Source organism: Gallus gallus, chromosome 10 (genome assembly GCF_016699485.2).
Source record: "Gallus gallus isolate bGalGal1 chromosome 10, bGalGal1.mat.broiler.GRCg7b, whole genome shotgun sequence".
Lineage (NCBI taxonomy): Eukaryota > Metazoa > Chordata > Aves > Galliformes > Phasianidae > Gallus > Gallus gallus.
The window spans coordinates 3,214,493-3,229,100 of record NC_052541.1 but is presented as its reverse complement, the minus strand read 5'-3'; the positions used below and the strand labels follow the sequence as shown (position 1 = coordinate 3,229,100).

At 43.8% G+C, this 14,608-nt stretch overlaps 1 protein-coding gene across 2 annotated transcripts; it reads left to right on the top strand.

Moving 5' to 3' along the window:
- The first annotated feature begins 85 nt into the window (after positions 1-85).
- Positions 86-11,533, top strand: RCN2 (reticulocalbin 2). Of its 2 annotated transcripts, none has more exons than NM_001293230.2 (7): positions 86-211; positions 295-400; positions 2,160-2,356; positions 4,507-4,608; positions 5,790-5,886; positions 7,736-7,878; positions 10,717-11,533. In NM_001293230.2, the coding sequence occupies exons 1-7, from the start codon at positions 98-100 to the stop codon at positions 10,867-10,869; spliced, it is 912 nt and encodes a 303-aa protein (NP_001280159.2). In that variant the 5' UTR covers positions 86-97; the 3' UTR covers positions 10,870-11,533. The 2 variants fall into 2 exon arrangements, with proteins under 2 accessions (NP_001280159.2, NP_001280137.2); NM_001293208.2 differs by having other exon boundaries at positions 4,495-4,608.
- Positions 11,534-14,608: the final 3,075 nt, after the last annotated feature.

Genomic DNA, 14,608 nt, shown 5'->3' with positions numbered 1-14,608 from the left:
GCGGCCCTCCCGGCCCGAGCCGCGCGCAGGCGGCGTTGCGGACCCCCGCCGCGCCCCTTTCTCCGCCCCTCGGCGCGCTCCCCTCCTCGGCGGCGCGATGCGGCGGCGGCCGCGGCTGGCGCTGGGCCTGGCCCTGGTCCTGGCGGCGCTGGGCTCGGCGTACGGGCAGCACCGCGCCGATTATGACCGGGAGGCGCTGCTCGGAGGGCAGGTGGGCGGCGGGGCCGGGGGTCGGGCCGGGCCGAACCGAGCCGAGCGAGGCGGCGGTTTGATGCGCGGTTCTCTCTCCCGCAGGAGGAGGCGGAGGAGTACGCGCGGCTCAGCCCGGAAGAGCAGCAGCGGCGGCTGAAGGCCATCGTGCGGAGGATCGACGCGGACAACGACGGCCTCCTCAGCAAGGGTAACGGCGCGGATCGCCGCGGCTGTACCCGGGCGGGGTCCGGGCTTTGTGTGCATCCCGGGGCCTGGGAGCGGCGGCGGCGCCTCCGGGATGGTCCGCCAAAAAGACCGTCCTGAGGGAGCCGCGTCTCCGCCCCGAGAGCGGCTGCATGGCACGGCGCGGCGCGGCGCGGCGCGGGAGGCCGTCGGGCAGCGCCGGGGCTGGGCACAGATCCGAGCCCGAAGCCGCGCTGTTACACCGGGTGGTGGCACGGGGCGGCGAATGGCCCGGCTGGGAGGAGAAGCTGTGGCGTGAGATGAGGGCAGCATCTCGCGGATGCCGTCCCGGAGGCAGCCTGGGGCTGAGGGCCGCTGGTCTCTGTCACGCACAGCAGGAAGGGCTCTGCTATTGTAACGTGTATTACAGCTCCATCGGTACGCCGTGCTGATGAAAACGTGCGGCGTCTGGTGCCGGGTGTGCTGAAAACTTGCTTTCCCCTCCCTTCCCAAAGGAAAGTCCCAATGGAATGCCTTTTTGCACCAAGCAGCATAGGGGGATGGGGCTTTCCCTGCTGTTCTTTCTTAGCGTACCCGCAGGACACTCCTTGAGAACTTTCTGCTTATCAGCACACTTCATTTGGAGGCAGACAGAGAAGGTGTGAGCACAGGAGCTGGACACGATCCTTATGGGTCCCTTCTGACGTGGGGTGTTCTATGATCCTGTGATCAGCACTGATGAATGGCACTGGACGCAGTGCTTAAATGCTGGGAAATAACTACCTTCCCTATAAGTAATGCCACCACCTGTGATAAATGGCATTGCAGTTTCTCCGTTAGGTCTTGTAGGCAGCGGTGGTTTTGTGCACTTGGCATCCGTGCCTCCCTGTGTTTAATCAATTCAGACAATCCTTTACAAAGTTGTTTCCCTTGGTACCACACATTTAGTATGCAGAATATAGCTGAAAAATCTCTTGTTGCTGTTCAAAGATGCTTCAATAAACCTAATAAAGATGTATTGGCTCTCTGACCGAGGATACAGTAAAACACTCCAGCTGTCGCTTTCTGGGCACCTGAAAATAGCTGCTTGAGACCAAGAAAAGACTTCCTCCCAGTCTTCGTACAGTCAAGAACTTTAATGTATTTGTGTGAAACTATCAGTGTGCTAAGCTTAACTTGTTCTAGCCACATTTCTCTAAAATCAAGTAGCTTCAAAGCATTTCCAAAATATATAAGTTTTGATTCCAGCTCCTAGTAAAAGAAAAATCTTTGTTAATACCTTTGGGTCAAGCTGACCTGACTCCAGCAGCCACCAGAAGGGGCAGGATTGTGTTGTTCAGGCCCAGTGAGCCTGAAGGCAGGGCACTTTCTTGGTTGAAAACAAAGAACCTTCCTTTATAAGATAAGTTTTAGTGATGTGGTTGGCTGTGCACTCACAATCATTTCTTGCTGCCACTCCCCATGCGTGTCAGATGGGTGCATCAAACTTTCTCTGGCAGCACCAGTATAATCCAATGTGAAATAACCATGTAACTCACCTCTGTGGGTATCAGTGGGGAAACGGTCCTAAAGAAGCTGAAAGCAGTAGCTGTGATCTGTTCTCTCACTCAGTTAACTCAAAAAAGGCATGGCCCAGAGGCAGCAGGTTGGTTTGCTTTCGCCAACCCCTTGCCTTGCATCTGAACTGTAAAGTGTATTCCAGACCAGACAGACCTGTGTTATCTTTGCAGGTTTTATAACGTAGGTTATTCTGATTTTTTGTTCATTCTAATGATTTTTCACAGATGAGCTGAGCTCCTGGATACAGCAGTCATTCAAACACTATGTTACACAAGAAGCTAAGCAGCACTTCCACGACTATGACAAAAATGGTGATGGATTGGTGTCTTGGAAGGAGTACAACTTACAAATGTACGATCGTGTAATTGATTTTGATGAGAACACTGTCCTGGAGGATCAAGAAGAAGAATCATTTCGGCAGGTAAAATGTTTCAGCATCAGTTTCTGAAAGCTGCTGGCAAAAGGAAACAATATTGGTTTATTGTGATGGAACAAGATGGGTAGAGAAACTGCAGCAGCTGGCACACGTTTTAACACTTTCATTTATCTGAGATACGGGAGTAATTAAAGGAAAGTAATGGAGTATTAAACCTGCTACTAACAGAACACAGAACGAAATCATGCCTCATGAATATATTTTGCCAGCTGAGTGGAGTATCAGCCTACCTTTAAATTAGGTCTGTAGCTTAACCAGTGTCCTGCCTATAGCTCGGGATGGGAGCACATGTTGGAGACAGAGGAAGCCTTGTACTCCTTCACCCCTCACTGCACTCTTTTATCCACTGGTCATTCATTTCCAATGTGCGTGCTTTTATACTTCTCTGTCTGCTAGAGAGCCAGAGAGAAAGCAGTAGCAATTTGGGCATTTTGATCAATCAAAATGCAACCCTGGTAGATCAAACTGGGTAAATAAACAGTAGAAGTTACAGATTAATCTCATATATGCAAATAAATACTTAAGAATAACCAGGAAAGTGGCAAGGGAGGCAGGGAGGGAAGATTCACCAAGAGTCTTCTGTAGCAAAACTTGCTTGTTTTTAAGTTACGCTTTTGTAAGTATGTGTATATGTTTCCCCAGAGAGAATGAGTGAGTCTGTAGGCTAGCCTGGCCTGAGTTTTTGGTGGCTACTGTTACTAAAGTAGTAGTCATGAATATACTGCTGACAGAAATGAAGTTGAAATAGACAGTAAGCAACAGGTTTTATACAGTGAAAACAAAGTGTAAAGCTTTGGAGGTCACTTAATCACATAGCTTTAAAATAAAACAAGATTTTGAATGGAACTTCCCATCAAAATGTTGACCCCATGTTTGAAATGTTGCCATCATACTACGCTGAGATAGAAGTCCTGGTTACTTGTGCTATGTTTTGTGGTGATTGCTGGCTCAGTTTTCCTGCTTGCTGACTTCTTCAGCTAATAGTGGCAAAAGCAAAACCAGCAGCAGTGCACCTGCATCGTGCATCAGCTGTCTTTGGCTGTACTTTTGAAAATGAGTGGTTCTGCTCCAGTTAAAATGGAAAATTGGACAATGCTGAATTAGAACTGACATCAAGTAAACATGAATTCACCAGAAGGTGGCAGACTTGTTCATCACTTCTCAAAAAAGCCCCGAAAACAGACTTTTCACCAACAGTTCGAGTAGATTTTGCAGCTTTTAAAGGTGCAAGCTTACCATCACCTCCCAGGGAAACTCTTAAAGCTGGCTCTAGCTCAATTTACCATACCAGAAAGCCCCATGCTCTTTCGTAGCCCGGAGCCTGGCTCAAAACAACAATCTCTTGGCTTAACTCCATGCCCTCAGTGCCCTGCAAAGGGTTTATACCTTTATGAAAAACAGCTAGTCAAGGTACATTTTCTAAAGCAAGCTTATTAAGAGGTCATCTGGGGAGACATAAAGTTCCCAAGTTGAAATGGTGCTTTCCTACTGCCATGGTCAGTGATGGAGTGGAACGACTGACCGTTGTATTCCTTTGAAATTCATGTTTGCAAGTCACTTTGTCTCTGATTTTTGTCAGTATGCCCTTGTTTATATTTGCCCCTTCTCTTTATCACATGATTTCTTTCTTCAGAAAGAAAAAAATTTGGAAAATCCAGTTTATATGTATGGTATTTCAAGAACTACGAACTGCCTTGATGTAAACGAGATATCAATTCAGAAAGTCAAATGTCCTCAAATACAAACATTAGAATTTGTGATGGTTGCTGTAACAGTCATTGTACTCCACTTGGTTAGTTTGGGAAGTGGTGACTTGAAGAAGAGGAAACTCATAAAGACGAGGTCTTCTCATTATCTCCCTTTAATGTTTTGGAAGCCTTGGCTGAGTGTATTATAAATGTCTCAAACTGGAAAGAAAAAGATTTATATACGTTCTTAGAACAGAACCCCCTCAATTAAAAGTGCAGTTCTCACTGCTTTGGATACGCTCTTTGTAGTGCAATATAATATCATTGTAATACAAGTAGGTAATGTGAAACAATTAATATTCTAATGAGTTTACAGACAGCTTCTATAATGTTTTTCCTTTTCATTAGGCACTCTAACTAAATCTATTTTCTAAGCTTCATTTAAAGGAGAAGAAGCGTTTTGAAAAAGCTAATAGGGATGATGATCCTGATCTAAATGTGGATGAATTTATTGCCTTTGAACATCCCGAAGAAGTGGAGTATATGACGGTAAGATGTAGCAGGAAGTCCTTATTGCCCTGTGTGTTTAGAGGCAACGCCTTTTTGGTGCCCTGATACCACAGGAAGCTGCTTTTGAGCAGCTGTGCATATTGCTTTGCCACCAAGTGAAAAATCAGATGGACTCAGTGCTGGAGTTCAGCAGCAGTAATTCAGCATTTCTCTTGAAAATCTACTTCAAGAAGTGCTACTGCACAGCTGTCCCAAACTTTTGGAATTAGTCTGACGTGGCTAGCTCTAAAACTGCTACGTTACAAATACATCAGTCAGATTTCAGCTTGAAGAAGTTTCAGGCCCTGTTCAGAGTTGAAAAGTTAGAGGAGCTTAAAATAAAGCTTTCTTGGCTCAGGAAAAGCACAGGTGCCAGACATTCACACCTTGCTTAAAGGGAAACACTGGTCACTCTTCTGGCCAAAAAAAAAAGAAAGAAGAACCAAAGAAGCAAGAATTGAGGCCTTTCTGAAGCCTTCACATTGAGAGTACTGTGTTCAGAGTTGGGGTGATGATGATTGAAGCCAGCAGTACTTTGGCACTGATCACACATTTCATCACTGCTGTGACTGCTGCTGTCATTCCAGCCCATACCCACAGCTGACCCATTAGTTGCTGCAGTGGGTCCTTCAGCTCTGCCTGTCCTGTGCTGCACAGCTTCAGGCCAGGAGGAGCTCCGTGCAGTCAGCTTCAGTTTGTGTTGGCATAACCCTTGTCTGTGAACAAATGAGAGCAACTACAAGAACAGGCATGCTGACCTCAGTGGGAAACAAAGCACTAAGAGAATAAACATTCTTTCCAACATCTTCAAACATTTCAGTAGTGCAAAAAAGCAAATGCATTGAAGGAAAAAAAGAAAAGAGAAATGAGATAATACAGATTTGTGCAAACTAATGGCTTTAGCTACTGGAAATGTTTTGAATTATGTTGAAGGATTCCAACTCAATGTGCAGCCTGCACGTTTCATTTGCATCAAACATAACATCCTAAACTAAGAATGGACCTGTTTTGTTGCACAGAACCAATTATTTGCACTGGTCTGTGTATAACTGAGAAGCAGATTCAAAATGACTGTCTTTTTAGTTTAAAAGCTTCATTATAGCTCTAAAATGATTGATTTTTCTCTCGATTGCAAGACTGGTCAATTGGGGTTTTGCTTTTTGTTTGTATGTACACAAAAGGACTTTGTCATTGAGGAGGCTTTAGAAGAACATGATAAAGATGGTGATGGATTTGTGAGCCTGGAAGAATTCCTTGGTGATTACAGAAGAGACCCAAGTAAGGAAAGGGGGTGGGACTGAACAAAAGCTTTTGGAATGGGATGAATTGTATGCATCTTTGTTTCCAGCTGTTAGTACCTCCACCTACAGGCTCTGAGTAACATTGCCCTGCCTTTCAGAATAACTCAGTTTCCTCTACAGTGCATAGTCAGGCATTGTTTTAGTCTGTTTTGTGAGTATTTGGCAGGAGTTTGTTTGCAGCCCGCTGTTTTCTCATAGGTTACTTCTTTTCCCAAAGGCTTAAGCATGAAATCCTTATCACTAGGTAGGCAGCTAAAATAAACTGCAGTCCTGCTAACTGAATGCATCTGGGAAGCCAGCTGACATGAATGTAAGGTTAGCTGTTTCTGGTCTGGAGTTTATCATTGCTTTTCTCTAGGTGTGCTGTTAACAGATAAATATTTATGTTCTGTGTTTGTGTTGTGATATGTCAAAGAGCTCCTCTGGTTCCAGAGAGATGAGCAACTAGAGGGGAAAGAAGCATGGACCTAAAGAGTCCTAACTCTGAATTGGTGGTTTTCCTGTGTTTTTTTGTTGTTTGGGTTGGTTGGTTGTTTTTTTAATCTTTTTCATGCTCTGACTCGACAAAAGCTTTACCAAGCCCATCTATCTAAAGTTGTTAGAAAGGAGTGAAATCAGTGCTTGGGTCCTTGCAGTAACAGAGAAGGTACAATCCCATTATTATTATTTGATCAAGGCATCAGACCCAGCTATAATGTAGAAACTTGTTCAGCTTTCCTCCAGGTGACCACCTCTTCTGCAGAGTCAACTACCTTTGACTTTCATGGTGTTTAGGAGTCCATGACCACAGTGTTAATCAGTGGTGAATGATCAGTTTGACGAATGGCTTTTTAATTTCTTGGAAGAGTTTGAGACAAGTTTAAAACAATTGGCTAGGTTTCAGGATGCAGCGTAAGCTCATGGGGTAAATATGAATACAAATAAATACAAATAAAGAAAAGCAGTAAATCGAACTGTTTCGAATACATTCCAAATATTTTAGGAAAAAAAACCCCAAAGTGAACTATTTTGAAAGCCTGCAGTATTGCCCCAGGTCTATTGAGCCTGCGCTGATTAAGAGCTTTGCCTCTTTTCTGGTTGTAACCTCTCTGGATGTAAAAGCAGGGGAACAGAATGTTATTAAAAACTTGGTATAGCCTTACAAGTTTAGTAATCATATATGCTGCACGATGCCAGTTCTCTACCCATTTTTGGGACACTTGTTGATTTAAAGCTTTTCCCTACTTTCCTCCATCTGTTGAGTGCTGAGATGAGCAATGTCTGAGGACTGTTGTACTGCCCATAGTGCTGTCGTGTGATACTGTTAACATGGCATTTGCAGTGTGATTGCTCTACAATAATAAGAGGGTAATTTTAGCCCAGTCAAAGTAAGTAATGTAAAATTCCTCTATCATCCTCTTTCACTTTTTCCTATTGACTTGTTGGACTTCCCAGTAAGAAGGAAACTATCAATTTAGCAGCAGATTCTCTATGTAGTATGCTTTCTCTGCTCTCAGTTTGGGTGACTGGAGATGCTAGACAGCTCAATTGATGTAACACATGACTTTAATGTCCCTGATATGGGCTGGTTCAGCTGTAGTTTTACTGTCTTAATGTTACCTTAGCTTTAAATTATGAATCTGTACAAGCTGGGGAGAGCTTACGTGTAGGCAAGTGCATTCATTAAATATACTGGGACTGGTCTGTAAGGCTTGTCTTGTTTAGTGAAATCACTTTTATGTTATGTTTTATGAGACTAAATTCACTTGATTTGCCTAGTAGAAGAGGTGAACACATTGATTTTAAGGAAAACAGCGGATTTAAACTTAACGAATGTTTCTTACCAGCTGCCAAGGAAGATCCAGAATGGATACTTGTTGAGAAGGATCGATTTGTGAATGACTATGACAAGGATAATGATGGGAAACTCAACCCTCAAGAGCTGTTGTCCTGGATAGTACCTAATAACCAGGGTATTGCACAAGAGGAGGTATGCATTTTGACTGGTTTAATAATTACTGTTTGGAGTGTATTTAGTGCTGCAGTATTCTGACGTTATCACGAGATGATGGTACATCAAAGTGATGGATAAATTCAAATTTACAGTACCTTTGCAGTTGAGAAAGAACGCTTAGTAGATCTTTGTGTAGATTCTTTTAACCTGTTTTTCCAGTTTGGCAAAGTGTGTAGGGCCCTGAACTGGGTAAGGCAAATCTGAAGTTCCTATCCATTGTATAAGGTTTGTAAATTAAGAAATTGACAAATTCTACGTGTTCAAATAGTTTATCTGGTTTGACTTAAGAACTCAGTATTTAAAAGTCACTTTAAAGCTATCAGAGGTAAAGCTAATGAGGTATACAAATAAAATAAACTGTTATATACAGCATAATTTTGAAAACAAAAATTGATCATTCTTCTAACTTGTTAAATTGCCATAATTAGTACAAAATTTGAATAGAAGCTTGTATTTACGTGAATATAAGAAAATAGAAGTATTCTATGTTTCAAGAGGCTGTAATGCAAACTTTCATAACGATAATTAAAAGAGTTTAATCAGGAGCAGAATATCGTAAGTTTAAGTGGATTCTCATGTTCATCATCTCTATTGCTTGTAGCAGGCAGTAGAAGCACTGAGTGTTCCTGGACAGCCTATTTTAGTGAATAGATTTCATAGTTACTGACTGCAGTAGAGGGGGTATCTGCCCTTCTGCTAGAAACTTTTTATCTTAATTTGCACAGAAAGATTTTGGTGTTCTGAATGGCAGAAGCAACAACCGGGTCCTTCTCTACCTCCAGAATTACTCTTGCAGTCAGGAGACGCTCTGTATCGAGCAGCACGGCTCATCTTTTGGGTTGGGACATGCTCATTTACTGATGTCCCACCTCCTTCTATTTTAGTTCTGCTGATGACAGAAAAACCAACTTAGCACGCAGCGCTGGCTGCTCACGTACCTAACTTTGCAGGAAGCTACGCTATGAAATTGCACGAGCACTATTTTTGTAAATGTGGATCTGTAAGCTTTTGTGCTGACTTGTTTCAGCATCTGACCCTTGAGGGGGACCGCAAGGAAGGCTGCAGTGTATGAGTATCTGTTTTGCAAGAAGCCTTGTTTGCTTCTTTCTCTAACGTGCTGGTTTTTTCTTCAGTTAATGTAAGGGCTAACAAAGTCACCTATCCTAAACAGAAGGTAGCACTGTCTTAAGCCATAAACTACCAGTTAGGAATATTACCATTTAGTTTTGACATTTCAAACTGGCTTGAGAAATCGGGTAGCTGAATAACAGAAAAAAATTGCTATATTCTCCATTTGATAGAATGGCAGAATGGTTAGGTGGGAAGGGACCTTAATGGTCCCCCAGCCCCTTCTGCTGCAGGCTGGCTGCCCCCCAGCTCAGACTGCCAGGGCCCATCCACGGCCTTGGGCACCTCCAGGGATGGGGCACCCACAGCTGGCGGCACCCTGGCTGTGTTCAAGAAATGCTTGGATGTTGTACTGAGCAACGTGGTTCAGAGGTGGACGGTTGGACTGGGTGATCTTGGAGGTCTTTTCCAACCTTGGTGATTGTGTGATTCTATATGGAGCCAAACTAATCAGAAAAAGTAGAAATGGAAGGATTCTCTCAATGATTGTTTTTGTAGATATTTAGCAAATAAAACCAAAACCCATTTCAGGCTAGGAATTCCTGTACTACTCAGAACTAACAGGTGTGTTAGAGCTGCTGTACTAGCTTGTTAGCTTTGAGCTATGTAATTCTTCTGAATAAGACATAACTAAAATATTCTGCATTTCTTGTTTTACTGCTGAATTTCCCTCCTTCTGTAATACAAAAGCAAGCAAAAAACCTGAAAGCTGTTTTAACTTGCAGTTTCATTTGACATTATTGTGATTTAAAGTTTTGTTGGTTTTTTTTTTCTCCCAAAAAGCAAGCTTTTGCTTTCAGGAAGTGAGGGAAAGCTTATTGCTATCCAAAGTTGATGCTTCTACACATGGATGGCATATCTCATCCATTGTTGAAGGTATTAAACCTCTTTCATAGTAGACATCAAAGACTTTCCATCTACATATTAACCATAAATTACAGTTACAGGGCTATTTTTGCAAGTCATAGGTACAGGAGATCTAGATGAAAATCTCTACCCTACTCTTTTTATTTTAAATACGTAAGTACAGATGATGGAGAAGTGAGTCTCCATAGGATCAGGGCATAAAAAACAGTGAGCACAGCAGACAGCCCCAGAGCTGGAAGCAACAGTGCCTACAGCTGAAACGGAGAGCTGAAAAAGAAGCGTACCTTGTCAGACATGCGGCAGAAATGTGACTGAGAGAGAAGTGGCACACACCTGTGACAGAGGATGCTCAGCACATCCTAGCTGGGGTCCTGCACACCCAGCTCTTAATCCTGCAGCTGCCTCCCTGTGGTTGAACGCCCAGCAGCAGTGTGACAGCTGCTCTCTAACTGAGCTGCTGGGCTCGTGTTTTCTGCAGACCTCGTGCTAATGGGGTGTGCATCAGTGGCCGCTGCGCTGCAAAGGGAAACGAAATCAAGGTGGTGAACCTTTGCTCTTCTAATACTGTCCTCTGTGGGTTTGACATCAATAGTTTGATTGAGAATTGACGGTGAGGTGAGAGATTTCACACTGCCACGGAATAAAAAGAGCAAAGGGAGACAAACTGAGGAGAGACAGGTTCTTTTCTGAATGGTAGATCGTGTCCAGCTTGTAAGAAATGAGAGGGTAGTGGCAAGGCTTTGACAAAGCCATTCCAACCATGTATTTATAAATGCTCACATCTATTAACTCGGCGCACGGTGTTCCCTTTGTTTTTAGGCTCTTCACCTGATTGAAGAGATGGATCTGAATGATGATAAAAAGCTTTCTGAGGCAGAAGTTCTTAAGAACCAGGATTTGTTTCTTAACAGCGAAGCCACGGATTATGGCAGGCAGCTTCACGATGAACGTTTCTACCACGAAGAACTTTAGATTATTTATTTTGTAATCTGTTTTTCTTCCCTTCCTTTCATTGGGAGCCTTTGTTAAATGCACTCACTTTTCAGCTTTGTTGCAAGTTTTACGCTGTAATTACAATAGAATAACGTTTGTGTAAATACTTGGCATTCAAAATTAAATTGCCCTCCTGCAGACTTCCTTAGGCCTCTTCTCGCCTTCCAAATTAATCTTAAATACCTACTCCAAAATTACATAGCAATGGGAAAGGAATTAGTTAAGGTACAGTACTGTATTGTGCAGGGCTGTGTGACTGTACTTCAAATAAATGGATAATCTAAACGGTTGTGAAGGAATTCAAAACAGAAAATGAGACTACTATTTTTTCTAATCAGTTTAATTAGGGAGGAGAGCGGAGGAGATGGAGGGAAGGTGTTTAGAGTGAGTATCAACTGTGTTTTATTTAATACGTTTGGAGAAACACTTAGGTTAAATGCCTCAATTGTTTAAGAGGTTTCTACTTAATGTTAAATGGTTCCTATAATGTGTTTTACTGTATTACGGAAAGAAAAACCTGCTATTTTTACATCTACAGACAATAATTGTTTTTATGTACAATTCTACAACACTGGCAGTACGATGGTATTTTACATTGTCAAGACCTTCTTCATTTGTTGGATTAAAACCAAAATAAATTCCACCTTGCTGTGTTTTGTGCATTTATTACATCCTGGGGGTCACCTGCAGCAACTCCTTGCAGTGTGAGCAATGTGCAGTAATGCATTGATTTGGGAATGATGCCTGAATGCTGCTTGGAATGCTGAGGGCCACTGCACTACACCATGTGAAGGTAGCAGTGTGCATTCCCTGGCAGCGTCCCTGGGTTTTGTATGCGAAAGGAATATCATCAGATGTAGATGCCAAAAAAAAGCTAAGTTTGTAGTTAGCATTTTCTGGACGTTTGCAAAAGTAGCTTGGTGGTGGTTTGGGTTTTCTTTCCTTTTTTAAACTTGGGATAGAAGGAAAACTTCAGCTGAAATCTCCACCCTTGCCATTCATAAAAGTGAGTACCCTTCTGTTATGTGATTACTTGAAATAACCCAGAAGGTTTATAGCATGACAGATTCAGTTTAGGAAAGCTCTTCTGTTCACTTCTCATCCCTTAGGAAGTGACTGGAATTAGCTGAGCTCTCTGAACAGCCTAGCAGAATGGACTGGAATTTTGAGACAAGTCTTAACGACCCATTCAACTTCACACTCGGTAACCAGCTTGAAAACCCAGCTCCCAAAGGGAGGAGATCAAGGGTGCCTCCATGGTTTGCTGTTGGTCGCACTCGGAGTCATTTGTTGGGCTGCAATCATTTGCAAAATTGGGAATAGGAGGAAGTTGTAGCAAGACCAGTAAAATAGCACAGACCACACAATTCATAGAGCTCACATCTCAGAACCTGTGCCAAACACCCAATTTAGCTCTCATTTCAGGCTTTCTGTAAGCAAGTCGTGTTAGGTATTATTAGAGCTTAGCCCGCTGTGTGCTGGGAAGAGAGCTGCAGCCTTCCCAAATTTGTAGCTCTTAATCTAATTTTAGGGACATAGAAAACCAGTACTTCAAAAGGAGACAATGTAATTGTTAATAAACTGCCATGTGGATTTGGAGAAGCACTAAGCTCAGCCCTTAAATGCTGCTGCGTTCTGCTGAATGTTTCAGTAATTCCTAGAGTAAATTAATGCAGACTCCTTTTGATTTCTGACAGTGGCTTCAAAATCGGACTTCTTTAAGAAGGAAAGCCTAACAACGCTTCATGATGTGAAAAAGATCCGTGGCTTTAGATAATTTAACCTAGCAGCTGGGTTGGCCAAAGCGGCCGAGCACCGCTTCTGTTCACCAGCGCCCATCCAGACAACACAGAAGCAATGGGGAAGCAGCCCTGCTGTGCGTGGGGAGAGGCTGTCCCTCACCCAGCATGTCTGAGCTGTGCTTCCCCCTGCCAGCTCTTACAGAAGGTTTTGCACAGCGTTTGAGCTCTAGAAGTGACCACGTGAGCTCAACCATGGAAAGTGTTTGGAGACAGAGGAGTGCCCCTCGTGCCATTGCTCTGGCAGGTGCAGCTGATGTTTTGTTCTGAAGGAGCCTCCACTTGGGGCATCCTGCAGCTGGGCAGACCTCCAAAAGGCACACTGAACTGTCCTCTACTCCTTACACATCTCTGTGTCTACTCCAGCAACGCGTGGAGAAAGAAAAAAAAAGTGGGATGGCTCTTGCCTGCTTTCTTCATAGAAGAATAGAATGGCCTGGGCTGAAAAGGACCACAATGCTCACCCAGTTTCAACCCCCTGCTGTGTGCAGGGTCACCAACCACCAGCCCAGGCTGCCCAGAGCCACATCCAGCCTGGGCCGTTGTATCAGCAGTGTGTTTCTGCCTGTCTTGCCATCTTTTCTCGTTTTCTCTCCAATCACAAACCTCACCAGACAAAACTGAGTTACTTTGGAAGCTGAGAGCAGTCAGCTGTGTTTCACTCCGGTATCCCCTTCTGAAGACTCAGAGCAGACCTGATGGAACTGCTGCACGACTTTCTGCCTGCACAACTTGTAGGGGTCCTGCTCGGGCTGTGGTCAGATGGGGCAGCTCCAAACAACAGACCAAAAGAAAAACACACACATACACAAAAACACAAGAATTCAGCCCACAAAGCAGAATCCTTTATGCTGCATAAAGCTACCTGCATGGATGTGTACTGCAACCCCTCTGAATGCTGCTGGTGTACAGGTATAAGGAAAGACTTGCTCACAAAGAGCATTATTTTACTGGCCTATCTGATCTATCAAAGCAAAAAGGAAGATCCTGAAAAGACAACCCATGAAGAACGCACTGCAAATAATTAAAAAGCACAACTGTTTTGAGAAAGGTAGTAATGATCTTTTAAGTGTTAACGACAGCAGAAAAACAAGATGGAGCAATGTTAAGTATCAGGTATGACCACTGACAGAGCTGACCCGTGATCCACCTCGTTGGGACTTCTGGCTCTGCAGGAGTGCAGGCAGCACAGACGCTGTTAGCAGTCCTCTGCTCCCCTTCCTGGCTATCATGGGAGGAGAGTGTGAGAAAGAGGTGAAAGATGGCTGTCGTTCCTGAGCACCTGATGGAGCTGTGGGTTCTGCATTTCTACTCCACAAAAAATTACATTAAAACCACTGGGGATGTTTCTAGATGAGAAAACATACAGAAGAATTGCTAGATATGCCAAAGGAACCTTACCTAGTGCTTCTCTTGATACTAAACAATTCAACATATCATGTATTATTTGGAGAGCCTTGTCCCTAAAAAGGATGATCAGATCACTCTGGCTTCCTAGATGTCAGGGATTCCCCCATTAAAACATACTGACAAGGACCAAAGCACAGGGAGTCGCAGCACTCCAGCAGCTCCCTGGGAGTGAGCCGTGTATGCCCACGTTGTGCTACACTAAGTGCTCTGTGATGAAGGGCTTTTCAGCCACACAGGCTCAGATTTGTCTAACTGCAGACGTACCCTCCTTCTGCTGAAAGACCCATTCTAGTAGGCTTTTCATTTCTTAAGAGCACCTTTGTTTTCTGAAGCTTACTTATCTTCTCGTTTCTCCATCACCACTCCCATGGCTCTCTAAATGAGAAGATGAATAAGAAAGGCTCAAACCTCCATCCAGCACAGCGCAGAGGACCTCACCGACTGCCACAGGACAGGATGGGGCTCCCAGGCGCCCCAGGGAGCCCTGCCAGCACCTGCAGGCAGCTCAG